We start from the raw sequence: 18,523 nt of genomic DNA on the forward strand, positions 1-18,523 counted from the left end.
AGGTTCAGGAAGCTCCACTCCTGTCTCGTTAGTCCACAGAGGATCTGTCCAAACCTCTTGGAGATCCTCTGAATGTGTTGAGCCTCTGCTCTTCAGCGGTTTGGTGGAACACACCAGATCAGGGGTCCGGTGGTCTGAGCTGTAGGTACTTAAGTCTATACACCCCCAAACCAGAGGGGAACACACCGCCTCAGACGACAGCGTCTCTGCTGGATGGTCATTTGATGAGATTTGTTTTCACAATGAATAAATGCTATTTATTGGTTTAACAGCTTCAAACACACAGCCTCTCTCCCCAGACCAGCCCCCAGTTATTTGTCTCGTGAGCTGAAACCAGTTCAGATCTTTAACAACAGTTAGTGGAGTAAACGCTGAGCCCCCCACCAGAAACGCCTCCGTTACACAGCGTTGCATCACATCATCCAGTATCAAACACATACGAGGGACTGTGTGTGTGTGTGTGTGTGTGTGTGTGTGTGTGTGTGTGTGTGTGTGTGTGTGTGTGTGTGGTGTCCTTACGTAGTGCAATCTTGGCTAAGTGCAGACGGTTGACCCAGGAGATCTTACTGAGGGGGTTTGGAGTGTTGAGGACCACCATGAAGCTGACCGGACGCCCAGACCTGCAGGGGAACACACACACACACACACACACACACACACACACACGGACACTGATGACGCCATTAAAACAATGTAAAGATAAAAGATACATTCATTGCATAATGTGTGTTTCGCACCACCTCCTACCTCAGACACGTGTGCACGTTCACGTCAAAATGGAGCAGACATCACACTGAATGGTGAGGTGAGTGTGATGTCACATCACTCTGTATTATTATATCATCACATGTTTGTCACCGCGTGTTAAACCACATGGAGGCTCGCTAGAAGTCAAGAACATTTACCATCTCTATCATGTGTGTGTGTGTGTGTGTGTGTGTGTGTGTGTGTGTGCGTGCGTGCGTGCGTGCGTGCGTGTGTGCACCCCTGTCTCACTGCATTACTGCTGTGTCTTCCTGAGAAAGTTCTAAAGGTACAGTATTTTCCACATTATAAAGCGCACTGGATTATAAACAGCCCTGGATTATAAAGTGCACCTTCAATAAATGGAATACTTCAAAAAAGTTTCCCATATCTAAGGCGCACTGGGGCATAAAGCGCACTGGATTATAAAGTGCGTTGGAGTATTTAGCGCACTGGATCATAAAGCGCACTGGATTATAAGGCGCACTGGATCATAAAGCGCACTGGATCATAAAGCGCACTGGATTATAAAGCGCACTGGATTATAAAGCGTACTGGATTATAAAGCACACTGGATCATAAAACGCACTGGATTATAAGGCGCACTGTCGGTTTTTGAGAAATTAAATGCTTTTCGGTGCACCTTATAGTGCGTAAAATACTGGATTATGTCTACAGACACACACAAAAGTGTTAAAGTTGTGTTTGACATTTCCATGAGGTGGTGGGTGTGTCCTGTTTACACGACAGCATCACCTTCAGATGATTAATGTTCAGATCAAATGTGTACATTCAGGTCATTGATAACTCCAATCACCATCACCTGAGCTGTCCTCTGACTGCCTGTCCATAAAGAGCTCTAATAACACTACACAAAGTGATGTTGCGACGCGCCGGCAGCATCCAAACGACGGCCTGTAAATAAACTCTTGGCAGTTGTGCGATCTGTCAACATCTGAGCCATCTGTCTGGACGGCCCTCATTACGGCAATTGAAAACACAATCTGAGAGCAATTCATAATGTAGAAATGAAAATGCTTTCAGTGGACTGAAACAAAGACACCTTCACACGACAAGTAAAGAGCTACTGCATCGATTTTCAACACCATCAGTTATTAGCTGTTGTGAGCAGACGTCTGGTGTGTGAGAGAGAAATGAATAGAAACGTCTGTGACTTCGGACTAAACCCTGGACCTACATGTTCTGGTCTCTGCTGGAGACTCAAGTCTGACATGTTAGATAAAATGTTCACACAACTAGAATAAAGCACACAATTCATCTTGTAAGTGATGTAAATGACAGGAACATCGACATTTATCTATAAAAATTTATTTATGAATTCATTTAATTCAATTTATATTATGAATTTCAACAATTATTCTTTGTACTATTTTTTTAATTTTTAATTTATTAATTTTAATATTTATTTAATTTATTGATTTAATTTATCTATTTAAAAAAAGTGCAATTTCTTCTGGGATTAATAAAGTATATATCTATCTATTTGAGCAGATGTTAAACACACACAAACACCCTCTCCACTGCTTTTGCTCTCCAGCCTACGTTATAGATTTTTTGGGTTACTTGGTCACATAAAAACATCCTAAGGTCATGAAAAGAAAAATAAAAAACATGAGCCAGCATCCAGTTTCCAGGATGAAACGAGGTGAAATGTTTCTCTGTTTCCATGTGAACATGCCATTAGAGCTCAAAGGTGGTAAAAGTACCAAATGGAGCCGTGAGGACGGACTTTTCCTTCCTGCTAACATGAGATGGAATTCAATGAAAGGTCTGAAATCACAGAGAGCATTTAAAGTGTAGGTTTTCATATAAAATGGGCCAAAACACACACCACAGGGTGTGTGAGCAGCGTAAAGGAGGAAGTAGAACAACACAATGGCAGAAAGAGAACCCGCAAGAAATGTTTCATTCCCTGGACTTTAATAGATCCCCCCCAAAGCAGAGCGGCAGCTCGCTTTTATTTCTGAAGCCTTTCAGTCTTGTAAGCCGAGGCTTTGTGATTCCCGCCGACACGTCAGAATTCACAGAAGGTCGCAATGACCAGGTAGCGTTGTCACGGTGAATGTGCCTCCAGGTGACCAGCCAATCAGAGTGCCAGTAATGCGTGGGCTCTGCTGGGATCAGACGGGACCAGAACCGACTCCAATCGATGATGGAGTTTCCTCACCGAGTCAGACTCACAGACAATGGAGACCAGAGACGGACCAATCAGATCGCGAGTCGGGATCAGTCTGTTCTGACCGGCCAACGGGTAAAGACGGAAATGTTGTTTCACCTTCATTATCCCACAAGTTAGCAACAACAATCAGGACCTGCAACTCCCATGATGCCACACTCCATTTGTCTCATTTATCACGTGATTAGGGAGACATTATCAATAACATTTCCATTTTTTGCATCTTTTTCAACCTAACCCCTGATGACGTGTGAACCCACCCGACACAGACTGTTCCGCTGGAACGACCCAGAAAGTTTCCGTGCACCTTTTCCACTTTGAAGCTCGTCCCCGATCGAATGCGTTGTGGAGTTGAGAACGAAAGCAGCTGCAAACGCTCAGACACCCCTTTCAAGCCTGCAGGGGGGAGCGTTTGATATTCAAACAAGGAGTTTTGGTGCAACGTTCACTTCTAGAATTATTTGTTTCCCAGTGAAACAATACTAGAATTGAGAACGAAAAAATGAGGGGACTTAAACCATAGTTTCTCAACAATATCAGACCGTTAAAGGAATTCTTCACTTCACAGAGGCAGACGACTGAGAAACATTAATGTAGGCACGGTGTGTATTAATACGTTACTGGAGTTCACAATAAAAAGTAACAGAACAGTCTAGGGCCCTAACACCTATGAATGTTACGTACAGGTAGTCCTCAACAAACAGGCAAACGATTGGTTCCAAGAGATTGTCCATAAGCTGAAATGTTTGTAAGTCATTATTTATCTAATTTATCTCATTTCAACTCTTAAAATCATTAGAAAACCATTAAAAGCACATAATATTATGTAGCATGTAGCATGTAGCTTAACTTTAGAGTGAGGAGGGAGGAGTTACTGTGGTCAGAGTTGTCATCACAGAGATGGTCAACACTACCACTGTCTTAGCCTTTTCTCTATCATCACGATAAACAGTAAAGTATCCAAGGTAGGAGGGGCCTGACGCACTGATGGGGTGCTGCCCCCCCAGGGGTTGTGGCAGAAAGGGGGAGTGCAGGATGATAGTCGGATATGGTGACACACGTTTGTTTGTATTTACGAATGTTCATAAGTCAGATGATTGTAAGTCAGATGTTTGTAAGTTGAGGACTACCTGTAATAAGTTTACAAATAAAGATTTTTTTATTATGTGACTTTAACTACTAAAAACTGAAACATATGGATTGTGTAACCATCTGGAGGAACACGTATAGCACACCGCCGCGTCCCAAGGAGCCCCAGAGATGAGTTCCTTCAACGGTAAAGTCATCTATGACATTTGACCCTGTTGTACTCTTGATATTGAATTTGGTAATGAAGCCACACCTGGGGGCTGATGTTTCACTGGGCTGAAGTCTCTGTCATCATGAGTTGAAAGAATAAGAGGGAATTATACGAGGCTCCTAGTGGGCGACAAAGCCGAGAACAGTTTGAGGTAAACAAATAAATGTCAGTCAGTGTTTTCTTCATGACTGCCCAAACATAAACCATCAGGTAGTGCAGACAGGGTGTGTTCACATCCCTCCCCATAGCCCAGGCACTGGAGACTCAACCACGCTGTGAGCTAAGATTTATGGGTAACGACGTGTCTCAATTAGACTCTCAGCGGCTGAATCTGGAACTGGTTTTGAAAGCACACAAACTTCAACGTGGATGTTTTCTCCTGGTGGCTGCTTCTACCAGGTGGGTCTGTTTGCAGCTCATCGTTCCAGACGCTGTGTTCTGACTCCAGGCAAACGTGTGTGTGTGTGTGTGTGTGTGTGTGTGTGTGTGTGTGTGTGTGTGTGTGTGTGTGTGTGTGTGTGTGTGTGTGTGTGTGTGTCTGAGACATTACAAATTCCATGCACTCGGTGGCAGTGTGTACTTCTACATAGATAAGACAGGTAAGTATTTATATTGGTTGATGGTTGCAGTGACTCTAATTTCACGCATAAATTTAAATTATAATTTGTACAATTTCAATCTGGAACACAGATTATAAAATCTGAAGCGCAGTAGGTTGATTCAAGGTCAAATGCAGTAGTCAGTAGTTACCTTGCTATAATGTAAGGCAGGAGCTCCCCTGCCTAAGCAACGCCATTAAATCAAGGTCACCTTAAAACCACATCATCAGGATTTGTACCATAAAGTATATACCTATCTGTCTATCTATCTACCTACATACCACAACAGGGCCCAGAGGTGAGAGTTGCCTTGATGAAAGTGTTTTACTGGAGTTGGTCAAAGCAGAACCAGTAAAGGAACCTCATGGTCACAAACACAGGACGTCTACAAAGACCTCAAAAAACTACTTGAGACTATTGACATCGCCTCAAAGTCGCTGCCCGTTACTCTGCCGCCCCTGTGCTGCACTACTTTGCATGATTACAAGCCCCTAGTGTGTTGTGTGTTTGTTCCAGGGGTCTGTGTTAAATAAATGCACGTTCAACACATATATGTGCATCTTGGGGATTAATAAAGTTGAATTTAATCTTTAATATTCAATGAAATGACCGCTCTGTGGAGGTGATGAGGCGTTCAGGGACACGAGGTACACAGCTTCACATTCAGACATGATCACGAGGCAAAACAGAGGAAAAAGCACATTTTCTGTCATACCTGGTGCCGCAAATTAATTTCATTTCACGAATGAGAGAAAGACGATACCAACAGAAAGAGAGAGACTGAAGACAGAAATAGAATAAACTAAGATCTCAAATTCCTCTGACGTGTTGAAGAAGTGGCCTTTCCAGACGGACGTGTGATTCCTGCCAGTCACCGCTGAAATACAGCAGAGGCAATTTTCCAAAGACAGATGGGAGGGAGGGTGTGACAGGAATAAAACCGCTCACTCGGTTAGACGCCTGAGACAACACTTCATTACTGCACACCCTCCAACATGCTAAACTGAGCACAGCGTCCACCCCCCCTCCACTGATTGACAGCCGCAGTGCAGGTGCACTACACCGCCAAGACGGACCAGCAGACTCCACTGGGGAGGGAAGATGAGAGGGCTGACATGTAAAGAGAGAAGAGGTACAGTCTGTGTGTGTGTGTGTGTGTGTGTGTGTGTGTGTGTGTGTGTGTGTGTGTGTGTGTGTGTGTGTGTGTGTGTGTGTGTGTGTGTGTGTGTGTGTGTGTGTGTGTGTGTGTGTGTGTGTGTGTGTGTGTGTGTCGGCCAGCCATCCCGTCTGATTTATAGTAGCAGGTCAGCGTGGCGGCACACGTGTCAAAGTAATGTCCAAGGACAGCACAACTGTAGGCGTGAGCACTGAGTGGCAGCCTGTCAGTTACCCCCCACCCTCATTTTACCCCCATCCTGCAGGAGAACAAGCAGTCAGAGGGGAAAAACAGACACGAGTTAAAGGACACGGCTCAGTGTCCAGCAGTGTGTTCATGGGGCTCTGGACACACCCCACATCAGAACAACAGGAACGAGTCGGAGCGCCGGAGGGAGACGATGATGGATGGAGTGGACCCCCCCCCCAGACAGGAGTCACTGCAGGACGGGCAAAATGAGCTCCAGGTAAACAAACATTGGGGTTCTTGATTGGATTACCTCATTCAGAGATTCTACCAACAGAATGCTGTGGAAACCACGTGGAAACCAAAGCTAACAGCAGGAAGAGCAGACAGGAATCATTGTCAGTGGAACACAGGCTGGTTTCACCAAATCGTGTTTTTTAAATCACATTTATTCACAAAAAACAAATTAACAAATTTATCGCACTCCTACAAAACTAAAAGAGATTCACGCAAAAAAGAAATTAACATACAAAACAAACAGGTAAATAAGAGGAAAAATTATCAACTAAACAAATACCGTATAAATTAAATCAAACAACGACCAAACACAAGCTTCTCCCTGAACACAGAACAAACACATGTATGACACACAAGTTAGTAAAAGTTTCCAAATTGTTCATTGCTCTATAATAATTAAAATCGATCATTATTCTTTGGGCCATTCTCTTTAAAATGACTTCTGCACCGCTGTCCGAAGAGCCGTCAATCTTTTTTTCTGCTGAAATAAACTTACATTTTTGTTTGACCCAGAAGAAAGTTTAAAATCTACCAATTGTTTTTTTGGAGTTTTCCAGCGTTTAAAACCGATTATGTAAACCTGTTTGTTGAAAACCAAACCAAACGAGAGACTCTCTAAAAACAGGAACGGGTTTTCGAGCCTCTGGTAGTCCAGGAAACAGTGGAAAACAGTTTCTCAAGCGAGATTAGAACGGACAGTTTTCCGACACATTTGGATTTAAATTTGAAATAAAACTTCACGGCCACAGCACCATAGAGATATCCAACATCTTCATCTTTTCTAAAGATCCTCACACTCTTTATCACTGAACCATCAGGTAACCTTACCTGTGTGGGTGTGAGCTGCTGAATTTGTCAGACTTTCAAAGATTGTCTATCGTCTCTCTGCTCTGTCCTCTACCTTATATAATATTTGCTGATCTCTGATCTGAAAACAGCATTGCTGCCATCCAGACGTCAGTGGCAGTGAATGACTTAAAGGTCAGCCAGTCAGTGAAGTTTGAACAGACAGAAACTCGCTCATCATCAGCTAATAAGCTGTATGCATTGTAAATAAATGGTGACCGGGTGCATTTTGAGACTGGCATCCTGGGTATCATTCCAGCACTTGTATCTCCTCAACCTCCTATTGACGGAGGTTAGTTGGCGAATTCTGACCTCTGCTAACGCAAATATTTCAGTATTTTATGATATCTATAAATCTGAAAATGCAGCCACTAAGTTCTACCGCATACGGCTGAGCAGTTCCTCCACAGCCTGCCTCCTTCCCACAGACACCAGTCCTATTAATACATCTGTATTGAACTCGGGCCGGTCCTAAACTTTTTCAGTAAAAGGGCTTCGATCAGAATTCTCCCAATGTTCAGGAAATTTGACAAGTAGCCAATAAATTTTCATGAAAATCAATCAAATGTGTAACCTTGCCAACAGACGAGAAATAACTATTGAATTTCTGCACAAAACCATGGCCTTGTTCCGTATCTGTGTGTGTGTGTGTGTGTGTGTGTGTGTGCGTGCGTGCGTGTGTGTGTGTGTGTGTGTTGCTTGAGTTGTTTCTTTCCATACCTCCAGGCATGTTGGTAACATTCCGTATGAATGTGTGACCACGAACATTAGTGCTGTGATAGTCGTCAAAACTCTGAAGAGATAAAACACATTTTTAATCTAGATTAAATGCTAAGACCACTGACAGATTGTCAACATTCTTTTCCATGTCTACATGTCCAAAGTAAAGTGCAGACCAACAGGAAGACCTTTTAGCTCCATAGCTTTGGGATTGCTGCAGACAGATTTTGTTTACTCCTCTGGACTGTCTCCTGTTTTTGCCTTAGACTTCTACACTCATCTGATGAGTGTACTCTCATCAGATGTTCCATTAAATCCTTTAGTTTTAATGAGTAGATGTAAAAATAATGCTGTAAACACGGAGCAAGTATTTGGATCGGTGGTTGTAAAAGCGTGTTGTGACACCTCACATCATTTGAAAGCACACGGATCAGATCAGGTCATTTTTAATGGTTGGATCACCACCAACACCACAAACAGGGTCTCACCAGACCACGGTTGGGTGCTATGAGTACCTCACGTTAGAGTGAATTCACCCACAATGCATTAGGATGAGACCAAACATCACGGAGGTGTATACAAAGATCTATTCAAACAGAAAGTAAACTGACAAGTCAGTGTCACCAAAGGTTCGCCAACAGCGTTTTACTTCTGTAACTTGAGTCCAGAGCCCTTCACATGGAATCTTGCCATTCATTCTTAAAACATAAAAAATACAGTCGTACCACGATGTACGAGCTGATCAACGTACGACTTCTTTGAGACACGAGTCATGCTAAGTGCTGCAGGACACCACCACTAGTTAGCATATGGATACGACATCAGTGAGACCGTATCTCGTTCTTTACCACACGTTGGTGGGTGGATACAACATCAGTGAGACCGCATCTCGTTCTTTACTGCGTATTGGCGGATGGATACAACATCAGTGGACCACATCTCGTTCTTTACCATGTGTTGGTGAATGGATACAACATCAGTGAGACCGCATCTCGTTCTTTACCACGTTTTGGCTGGATGGTTACAGCATCGGTGCAACCGCATCTCGTTCTTTACCATGTGTTGGTGAATGGATACAACACAGTGAGACTGCATCTCGTTCTCGTTGGTGGAGTTAAGACGTAACTCACGTGTTCTCGTGGCTTTCGCGTTTCTTTTCATTCTTTATCATTATTTACGTTACTTATATATAATTATTAACTTACATGTGCAGTGTGTGCACATATAGACTCATGTGAACAAACCACATGTCTCTGTGAGCTTGTGTGGCTCCTTTTGGGGTAAGTGTTGGAACACAGACCCAGTACGCTCACTGCTCTCCCCTGGTGCATCCTGGGAGTTGTCAGCATGGCTCAGAAACCTGCTGCAGAGCCTGTACCCTCCAGCCCTGAGGCCGACTACCCTAAACCCAGGCTGAGCGTCAAACAGAGTCCTTTCACACAACCAGGATCGTCTCCCGCCGCCCAGGGACTCTTTCATCCTCTACCTTTCCACACCAGGTGTTCATCTCCACGTGTGCCAGCAGGTCTGAACTTGGACATATGTAGAGATGGAACATCTCCCTTGTCAGTGCGGCTGCTAATGACTCTAAGTACGAAGCAAGAGTGTGCCCCTTTAAGGGAAATTCGGGGACTCTCTTCTAAATGTGACATCTGGCTCCAGCGAACATCTGAGTAAGCAGATTGGCCCTGTAGGCCTGGTGTGACAGCCAACGAGGAAGCTGGGAGCTGTGGGAGAACTGATCTGTAGAGCTCCGCTGCTCAAGCTGTCACTTTAGCTCGGCTTGGCCCACTTGTGTTCTCCCCGGCTCTGGAGTTAGACCCACTCCTCTGACTGCCGACGTCTCGTTGGTGGCCAGCCAATCGTTTCACGGGGGAGGTTGATCATCAGTCTTACTCTCTCAGCAGGGCGCTAGCTTCTCTAGGGCAATCCTTCTCTTTTTGTGCTCCACCTGCCTCATTCTCATCCTATCCCCAGCAGAAGTCATGAAATCGGATCCCTTATAATCTGCCATTATTCTCAGAAGCTCTCCTTTAGGTTCAGTGCTTCAGTCGTCACTGCACCAAACATGTTAAGACTCATTTCAATGTCCTCAGTATTACCATGTGGTGCTTTTCTACAGACTGCTGCTCATCTCCATAGACTGAACACATTATATGTTGGTTAGTTCATATAAATTGGGGAATCGTTGATGAAATAAACCCCAGCATTATTACAGTTGGACCTCATGACCTTACAGGTAACAGCATCTTGACTCAGCATCCTACACAGGCTAGGTAATTGATGAGGGAGACTGTGTGTGGGCAAAGGTCCGGTAATGGTAGTTTGTTGCTGAGTCAACAAATATAAAGATTTTAAAGCACCTGGTGTCCGTCAACAACAAGCAGACATTGTCCAGGTTTCAAATAGTTAAAAATCGATATAGAATCAATATTGTTTTGATCCAAAAATGTTTATGTATTAACGTCTAGCAGTTAGATCAATACATATATTGACCTGGTATTCAGTTGTATGTAAGTTGATAAGAATTTGTGATTCGTGTTTATTAAGAGTTTTTACAGCATCCATGTCCAGAAACATGGATGTTGTATGAAAAGTATTTCCTCCAGTGTTTTGCTTTCCACTGGAGACGCTGGTCATCAGGAGAGATTACTCATTAAAATCTAATTTAAGAAATGAAGAGGTGAGTGTCTCTATGCTCCTGATGTTTTTCACAGACATTAGCAGAAACACAACCACATGGTCGTATATATGAGTAAATTATACGTGAGTTGATTATCGGATCTTCTTTCAAGGACTAACCAGCCTCTTCTTTTATTATTAGAAAAACAAGAAGAAAAACAAGGACAGAACGAGCCTTCAAACACTTTAAGCAACCTGTCCATGATCCAAGTAGCAATTATGTTAGCATAAGTAGCATGAAGCTTTCATCTGACGAGAGGGCGATGTTTTATTTAACAGGTACTCCCTCCTAGCCAGTCCATAATTAATACACTCATAGTTTTCCATTGTTCTTAATGCATCTATTAAGGAGCTAAACGTCTGGTGGTGTTAAGTTATCCTGAGTCCTGTTATCATAGATAAACAGCACTGTGACCTCTGACCTTCTGACCTTTCACCAGCATCACGTTGGGTTTTTGGTCAGGTGTTCCAAACGTCTCACTCTGCCTGTTGTTTTTACCCTCACACCACAGACACTGAGTTCTCTTCCATCTCCAGCATCTATCATTGTGTTTGGGTTTGGGTCTGAGTTCGGACCGAGTCCAGCAGGATCTGCTAAATATTTTATATGAAATGAGTTGAACTGAATTTCAAGTCAGTAAAAATGCCGAGATTCTCAAAGTTTGTTCCACACGTCTTCTGGAAAGTCTTGATTCAGTCCCCCTCCCCAACATGTTCAAGGTCAACAGGTGTGAGCATTCGTTAACTTCTGATGACATCACAGGGTTCTCATGCTAATCCAATGTTATTGGCTAGATGAAGCTAACTTTGTTTGTTCGACAGAAAACAAAAGCATGAGGCTCTTTTTTCCTAAAACATTGAAATCCAGGATATAACCCTAACCCCCCGCTGGGGGTAAAAACTGGCAGGTGAGACCCGTGTAGATGTGATAACGCTAACCTGACTTTAACACTTTAACGTGGTCCAATCGGACCCGGGTTTCTATCCTGTCCAGATGGTTCTCCTCCTGTTGTTTGTTCTGAGCAACGAGGGGTTAGGATGTAAAGGAAGAGTACCTGTGACACCAGGAAATACTGAATTTATCTGTTTCTGAAACACACCTGAATCTTGTGATTGACTGGAAAGACGTTAACTTCCATTATCTGCTCCAGACCCAGTCTAAGCTCCTGGCATCCGTCTAAATTTCAAGATTATTTACTGATATCTGGAGCAAACATCGTGGATTGTGGCGTGGCTTTAGAGTTGGACAAACTCACTATATCCCGACATCTCCAAGGACGAGTTTAGAACGGAGCAGAAGTGTGGCACAGATGATTCAGGATTACCGAAATCAATAGAACGCCATCTGGAGAAGAAGGAGTGTGTGTCTTTGCTGGCCTGCCTGCACCCCAATGTGTTTCCGTTGGTCCGTTGGACCGTGGACAACGGTTTGAGGAACAAAGAAGATATCAAAGATGACAAAGATGGTTCCTGTCAACACATTGGCTGCTGGTTGGTTACACCTTAGGTCTACCTATGTCCAATATGATGGTCTAAACCCATTGCTCACTTGATCAGATGTCTTCTAGGTATCTAAAGAGAACACAACAGTCTACACAGAAGCAAAGACCGTCTCTACACAATTAAAGAAATTAACATTGAGTCCAGGCTGCTCATTATTCCACCTGAGTCCCAGAGGAGTTAGTGGAGTCAGGTCATCATGAACCACTGACACAAGAACCTGCTCTCATTTCTTAATTTGCTGACCAGTTGGCCCAAAGCTAAAAGAGCACACAGGAGCCCACGACCTCATCAAGCACTCCATTAAAATATCACATATTCCATTTTATGGAACGGACTACACTCCCCCCTCTGGGACTCGTTATATCGTTTATCAGCTTGGACTCATTTCTATTCTACATACACTAACATATACATTTTACCGGGCGTCTGTGTGTGTGTGTGTGTGTGTGTGTGTGTGTGTGTGTGTGTGTGTGTGTGTGTGTGTGTGTGTGTGTGTGTGTGTGTTTGTGTGTGTGTGTGTGCGATGCCACTCACTTGTCTGGCCTCCCAGGGACCTGCAGGCGTAAGCGGCACCTGTTGGCGCTCTGGATCTGGTCTTCTTTGATGCGGATCAGTCTCTGCAGAGCCAGACACCAGTCCTGGGCCACGGTGGTGTTCAGGTTCTGTGACGGGAAAACACACACACGGTGAACACGTTGACATTACAGACACACACACCACAGGGGTGTCACCACTCCAATGTGATGCTGCATTTACTTCAGCACCAACATCCATTCTACAGTAAACTCTGGTCCCTCAGGTCAAATAGAATCAAATCAATTTTGTGAAGTCAATGAGCCGTGAAGCGTCTCATCTATTTGTTCGCTGGACAATATTATAACTGGAGGAAAGTGAAAATCAGCCATTTAGTGCCAGTCCAACATCCCCTCTCCTGGGGCTGTTGTGCTCATTAAATGCAAAGAGGCAAAGGTGGCAGCATGAGCCTGAGAGGCTCTGTGGTGATTGCTGGAGTATTCCTGACAGCGCTGTGGAGTGTGTGTGTGTGTGTGTGTGTGTGTGTGTGTGTGTGTGTGTGTGTGTGTGTGTGTGTGTGTGTGTGTGTGTGTGTGTGTGTGTGTGTGTGTGTGTGTGTGTGTGTGTGAGTGTGGTACTTTTAATGTCTTTGTGGTCGACTACTGGGAGGCGTCCTGATTTTAAAGCCACAGGGGGGCGACGCGCTCTGCAGCGCAGTAAATCACTCCATCCAGAGCGTCAGAAAGAACATCTCACACTTCAAACCGGAGCAGGCGGTGACAAGACAGAGAAGACCATGTTCTCCCAAATGACTACCAATAATCACTGTGAGTAAAATAACCAATACGTGTGTCTAGGACTCAAGACGTATGAGGAGTCATGCCGTACTTCACATATTACTCTACATCTGCTGTTGTCACTACGTCCCGTGAAGCGGTGACGTGTTGTAACGTCAGCGTTCGTCTGTCTGTCCACCAAATGTCTCCACAACCGTTCAGACAGAAAGATGAAACAAAAACACATGACTCAGGCAGCAGAGGGGATGGAGATGAGATGATGACCTTGAGAAAACTAGGCCAAGGTCAAATTTCAAGTTTTGCACATTTTTTGCACATTCCTCAGGAACCGGATAAGATAGGAAGACGACCCCGTGAGGCGCACCTTCAGTGAATGGCCCGTTTTAAAACTGCAGACCTGGAACAGACATACCTGGTAAATCCCCTGCAGCGTTCCCACGAGAAGCGTCACCTCCTCCACCACAGAAAGGTCGTGCTGCAGGACCTGCAGCTCCTGGTAGAGCCGGGGGGGCCCCAGGACGGGTTTACCTGGAAGACAAGAGCGTCACCTCAACAACACTGTAGATGGAGACGTGACTGATCAGCCTCACGTCTGACAGTGTCCTCGCACTGACACACAGGTGGAGGGAAACACGACCACTGCCCCTAGTGGACTAGTGGGGGAACAACAGAAACGATGAGATGAATGCGTGGATCGATCGTCACTGTCTGTTCAGCTACAGAGTGAATTTATGAGTCAGACCAACCAGATGCAGAACCTGCTATTTAGTTCTGATGCACTTTTGCCGGCTGAAGAGAATCCAGGTGTCTCATTACGTGTGGAATCCAGCATCGATCCTTCCTGCTGCTCTCAGAGTCTCCGACTGCTGCCGATCGATCGATCGCCTCCCGTCTGCCGTCCTCCGTCCCGCCCCCCCGGCCTGGATCTTCTCAGCAGCAGACTCCATGAAAACTACCTAATTAAATTCTGCAGGTACAGCTGCTTCGCTGTCACTGCTGCTACAGTTTTTCCTTTATTTAAATAAACCAGCAGGAGGGTTCAGCGGCTGCTGGGAGCTGCTAGAACAATGTCTCCTCCTCCAGAGGGATCGTCCAGACCGTCCTCTGGGGATGCTGCTGGCTGCAGCCCGAGAGGTGAGTGCTAATCCAGTGTAATCCCGTTGGTAAGGCCCGGATTGAGCTTTGATACTCAGACACGGATATCCACGCCGGTCCTTCCTCTGGAATCTAGTGATGCCCCCCAGTGGACCGGAAGACAAAGCATCCAAACCTGCATCAGAACCCGTCTGATGTGCAGCCAGATCCCCCCCCCCCCGGGGGCAAAAGAGACCCAAAGCCCCCAGCAGCAGGAAGACCAGGCTGTGTGTGTGTGTGTGTGTGTGTGTGTGTGTGTGTGTGTGTGTGTGTGTGTGTGTGTGTGTGTGTGTGTGTGTGTGTGTGTGTGTGTGTGTGTGTGTGTGTGTGTGTGTGTGTGTGTGTGTGTTAAAGAAGCTGATCTGAAACGGTTTCCACTCTGTTACAAATTGCAATTTAAGGTGTTTCTTTTCAACAATAATGAAACATAAAGCAGTGAACAAAAGCACACCGGGGGGGGGGGGGGGCAAAGAAAAGCACCAAGAAAGAAACCATCAAAGTTTAGGATGGATCCAAAAAATATGTATATAAGTGACCCCTCGTTCCTCGTTAACGCGTTCCAGAACCACACGCAATTAACGAACTCCTTAATAGAGCGACGATCTATTAATCTTATTATTTAGGGTAACGTAAACGTTTCTGAACCCCCCCACACTGACATTAAACCACCTTCTATCTGTATCACCTTTGGACTGTTTAAAACACTTTAGTGTCTCACAGAAGTCTGACTCACAGAACGTGGAACACTTCAGGATGCTGTCAGCCAATAGGATGTGAGTACGGAATCACATGACTGCCTACTAAACATTTACGATGAGGTGACGTCACGAGCGTTGATGCACGAATGTAAACTGTGTGTTTCTCTATTTACTCTGACAGATCAGGTTTTAATTGGGGTCACATCAGGCTAGACTTTATCACACTGGGTGGAGGTCTACTAAAATCCTCTCCAGCAGCACAGTGAAGGTGAACCAGTGAGTAACGGAATGGAACGCGGCCTCCTGAACCCTCAGACTGGAAGAAAGCGGGAGCGGCGTGAGGCGACGGGACTCCGTTTCCCTGGAGGCCGGCCCCCACCTACATGAAGACGAAGACGAATGAGGGAGAGCACCAACACACGCCACAGAGAGGGAGGGGGGACGGCCCGTCTGGAGGAACACTGAGGGGTCTGGACTGGCGTGATGGAAGTGACCCCCCCTCAAAGAGATGACAAGTGACGGATTGAGAATCTGGCGTTAAGAACCCCCCCCCCGGTGCAGCACAGCCGCTCTGCATCATTAATATTAACGTCATGGAGCCCAAGTCTGTACATTACATCCCCATCAGGCCCCCACTTCCCATGATGCATCTCTCCACACCAGAGGTTAGTGGGAGAAGTGGTGCTGTCTAATTGGGCCTGCAGAGGGTGGGAATAACGTGTTCAGATTGATGGCCCCCCTGGGACGTCCCTGTGGTCTATCAGAGAGTGAAATGAGACTGAGGGGGGGGTGCTCAGAGATGACGCTCGGCGATCGATTAGCCGTCCTGAGTCAGGCCTGGTAATCGTGTTGATTGGTCGTTACCTGAGGTGCTGCCCCCGCCCAGTCGCTTGGGCCCCCCCGGCTGGTAGAAGGCGTCTTTGCTCTGCTCCTGCCCCACCTCCACCACCTGCACCTGCAGCAGGGGGGCGCTCCACTTCATGGTGTACTTGGGCCCCACGGGGACCAGGGTGCTGATGTCTGGGGGCCCCCTAATGGAGATACAGGGAGAATAAATCAGAAACAGGAACGTCTTCATTCTTCATGGCGGGGGGTGTTAAAACCAGTGTGATCAGTCGTGTTCATGCCAACATCGCCCCCCGGCTGCGAGGAGGACTCATTGATATTCATGTATTCCTGTAATCAGGCAGACAATCAACATTGTGATCCGTTTGTCAAGATCCTGGAGGGCAGACAAAGTCAACGCGGGGACACTTGAGCTGAACGAGACGCGGGGGGGCGGGGGGTGATAATTACTCTGAAGGCTGGAGAGGAGAGAGCTCTCACTGACGACTCTGACAGCAAAATCCCTGCTCCACTTAGAGAAATGGGACGCGGCGAGAGAGGAGATATGATCAACGGCTCTGTCACTTAAGAAAAATGGGAAAGAAACCAAAAATAATGTTTGTGTCAGTAATTCAGAGGCTCTGCACCGCGGTGAGGCGTTCAGGCGCCGATAAGGCTCCTGCAGCCCCAGATAGCGCCCCAGACCCGGGGCATTTATTTCCCTCTCCGATGCAGTTTATCCAAAATATCCTCACAAAACCTGGAGCACAGGTGTCAAACTCAAGGCCCAGGGGCCACATGTGGCCCTCCGTATCATTTAATGTGGCCCGCTGGAGCATAAAAGGTGAATGTCTAAAAATAAATAGGTCAAAAGTGTGCCTTGAGCAAAACCTACATTTCCCACAATGCACTAATTCTGACAAACACGTAAACAAAGTTAATGTCCTAACTTGTGTCTGATGTTATTTTTCTTTATTGATTGATAGTTTGATCCTTGATTGATGGAGTTCTGTGGGTTTAATAACCTGACAAATTAAAAGGACTTATTTAACGTGTTTTTTCCGTGTAACATGTGTCTTGACGTGTCCACCAGAGACTTACTTGACATTAATGTTGGCGCAGACGAGCACGTCGTCAAACAGGAAGACCTTCCTCTCCTTGGACTTCAGGACCTGCCCCCTCTCGCCGTACACCGTCTCGATGAGCGTCTCACAGAGGACCAGCGACCCCTGATCCAGGGTCAGCTGCTGGGGGGGACGCACCAATCAGATCAGAGGATCACAAAGGGAGGGGCCCCCAGAGGTCAGGGCCCCCGAGGGCCGAGCCTCAGAGCAGGAGTGTTTCATCAGGGATTAGAAGCTCACTCACACAGCTGAAGGTCATGTAGGTGTGTGTACACACACACAAACACACACACACACACACACACACACACACACACACACACACACACACACACACACACAACTCCAGCCTGTTAATGCAGCAAAGTACACATGATTGTAGTACACCAGCTTCAAGGCTGACAGGAACCGGACTATGATGTCATTAGTTCATCAGTTACCACGACGACAGAGTCCAAAGCGGCTCCGCTATGAGCAGCAGGAGACAACTGGAAAGTAGTTCCTCCACATACGAGCAGCTACACCTGTCAGGTGTTTGAGATACGAGCCGTGCTTCAGCTACCAACAGCAGACCGCATCTCGTTCTTTACCACGTGTTGGCGGATGGATACGACATCAGTGAGACCGCATCTCGTTCTGTACCACGTGTTGGCGGATGGATACGACATCAGTGACACCGCATCTCGTTCTGTACCACGTGTTGGTGGATGGATACAACATCAGTGACACCGCATCTCGTTCTCGTTGGTGGAGTAAAGACGCAGCTCGTGTGTTCTCGTGATTTAATTCTGTAACTTATATATAATTAATTACACACAGGTAAGGTCTGTGTCTATTGGCTGATAAACACCATGTGACCACAGTATGAGTCATCAGTCCAGGTGGAACTACTTCTCGACGGCCACAAAACCCTGAAGACGATGGTTTCCACAGGACTACGACCGTAGAGTCTTCCACCTCCGTGTGTCTGCTCCTATTGGGGGACTCACACACTCCGAGACAAAGAATGAATATTTCATGGGGTGGTTATGGGGGCAATGGTGCAGATTCCTTCCTATTGGAACGCTGCCGCGTCGTTCCAGCAAATGGAATTCTACATGGAGCGGATTAGATCGGCCGAATCGGCTCATCTCACGGCGCTGGAGAGAGGGAGGATGGAGAGACTTCAGGAAAGAAAAGAGGAGAAGTGGCACTAGAGGAAG

At 45.9% G+C, this 18,523-nt stretch overlaps 1 protein-coding gene across 6 annotated transcripts in view; it reads right to left on the reverse strand.

The window, feature by feature from the left end:
• Positions 1-18,523, reverse strand: part of arhgef10la (Rho guanine nucleotide exchange factor (GEF) 10-like a) — a 95,960-nt gene that overhangs the window by 48,994 nt on the left and 28,443 nt on the right. For 5 of the 6 annotated variants that reach the window (XM_068315022.1, XM_068315024.1, XM_068315021.1 and 2 more), the window contains 5 exons: positions 17,299-17,444; positions 16,237-16,403; positions 13,953-14,068; positions 12,765-12,892; positions 520-620 (listed from right to left, as the gene is read on the reverse strand). In XM_068315022.1, coding sequence (XP_068171123.1) covers positions 520-620; positions 12,765-12,892; positions 13,953-14,068; positions 16,237-16,403; positions 17,299-17,444 — 658 coding nt within the window. The remainder of the gene's footprint in view (positions 1-519; positions 621-12,764; positions 12,893-13,952; positions 14,069-16,236; positions 16,404-17,298; positions 17,445-18,523) is intronic. The other variant, XM_068315023.1, reaches the window with a different exon arrangement.

The sequence above is a fragment of the Antennarius striatus genome, chromosome 5, assembly GCF_040054535.1.
Source record: "Antennarius striatus isolate MH-2024 chromosome 5, ASM4005453v1, whole genome shotgun sequence".
In the NCBI taxonomy this organism is placed as follows: Eukaryota; Metazoa; Chordata; class Actinopteri; order Lophiiformes; family Antennariidae; genus Antennarius; species Antennarius striatus.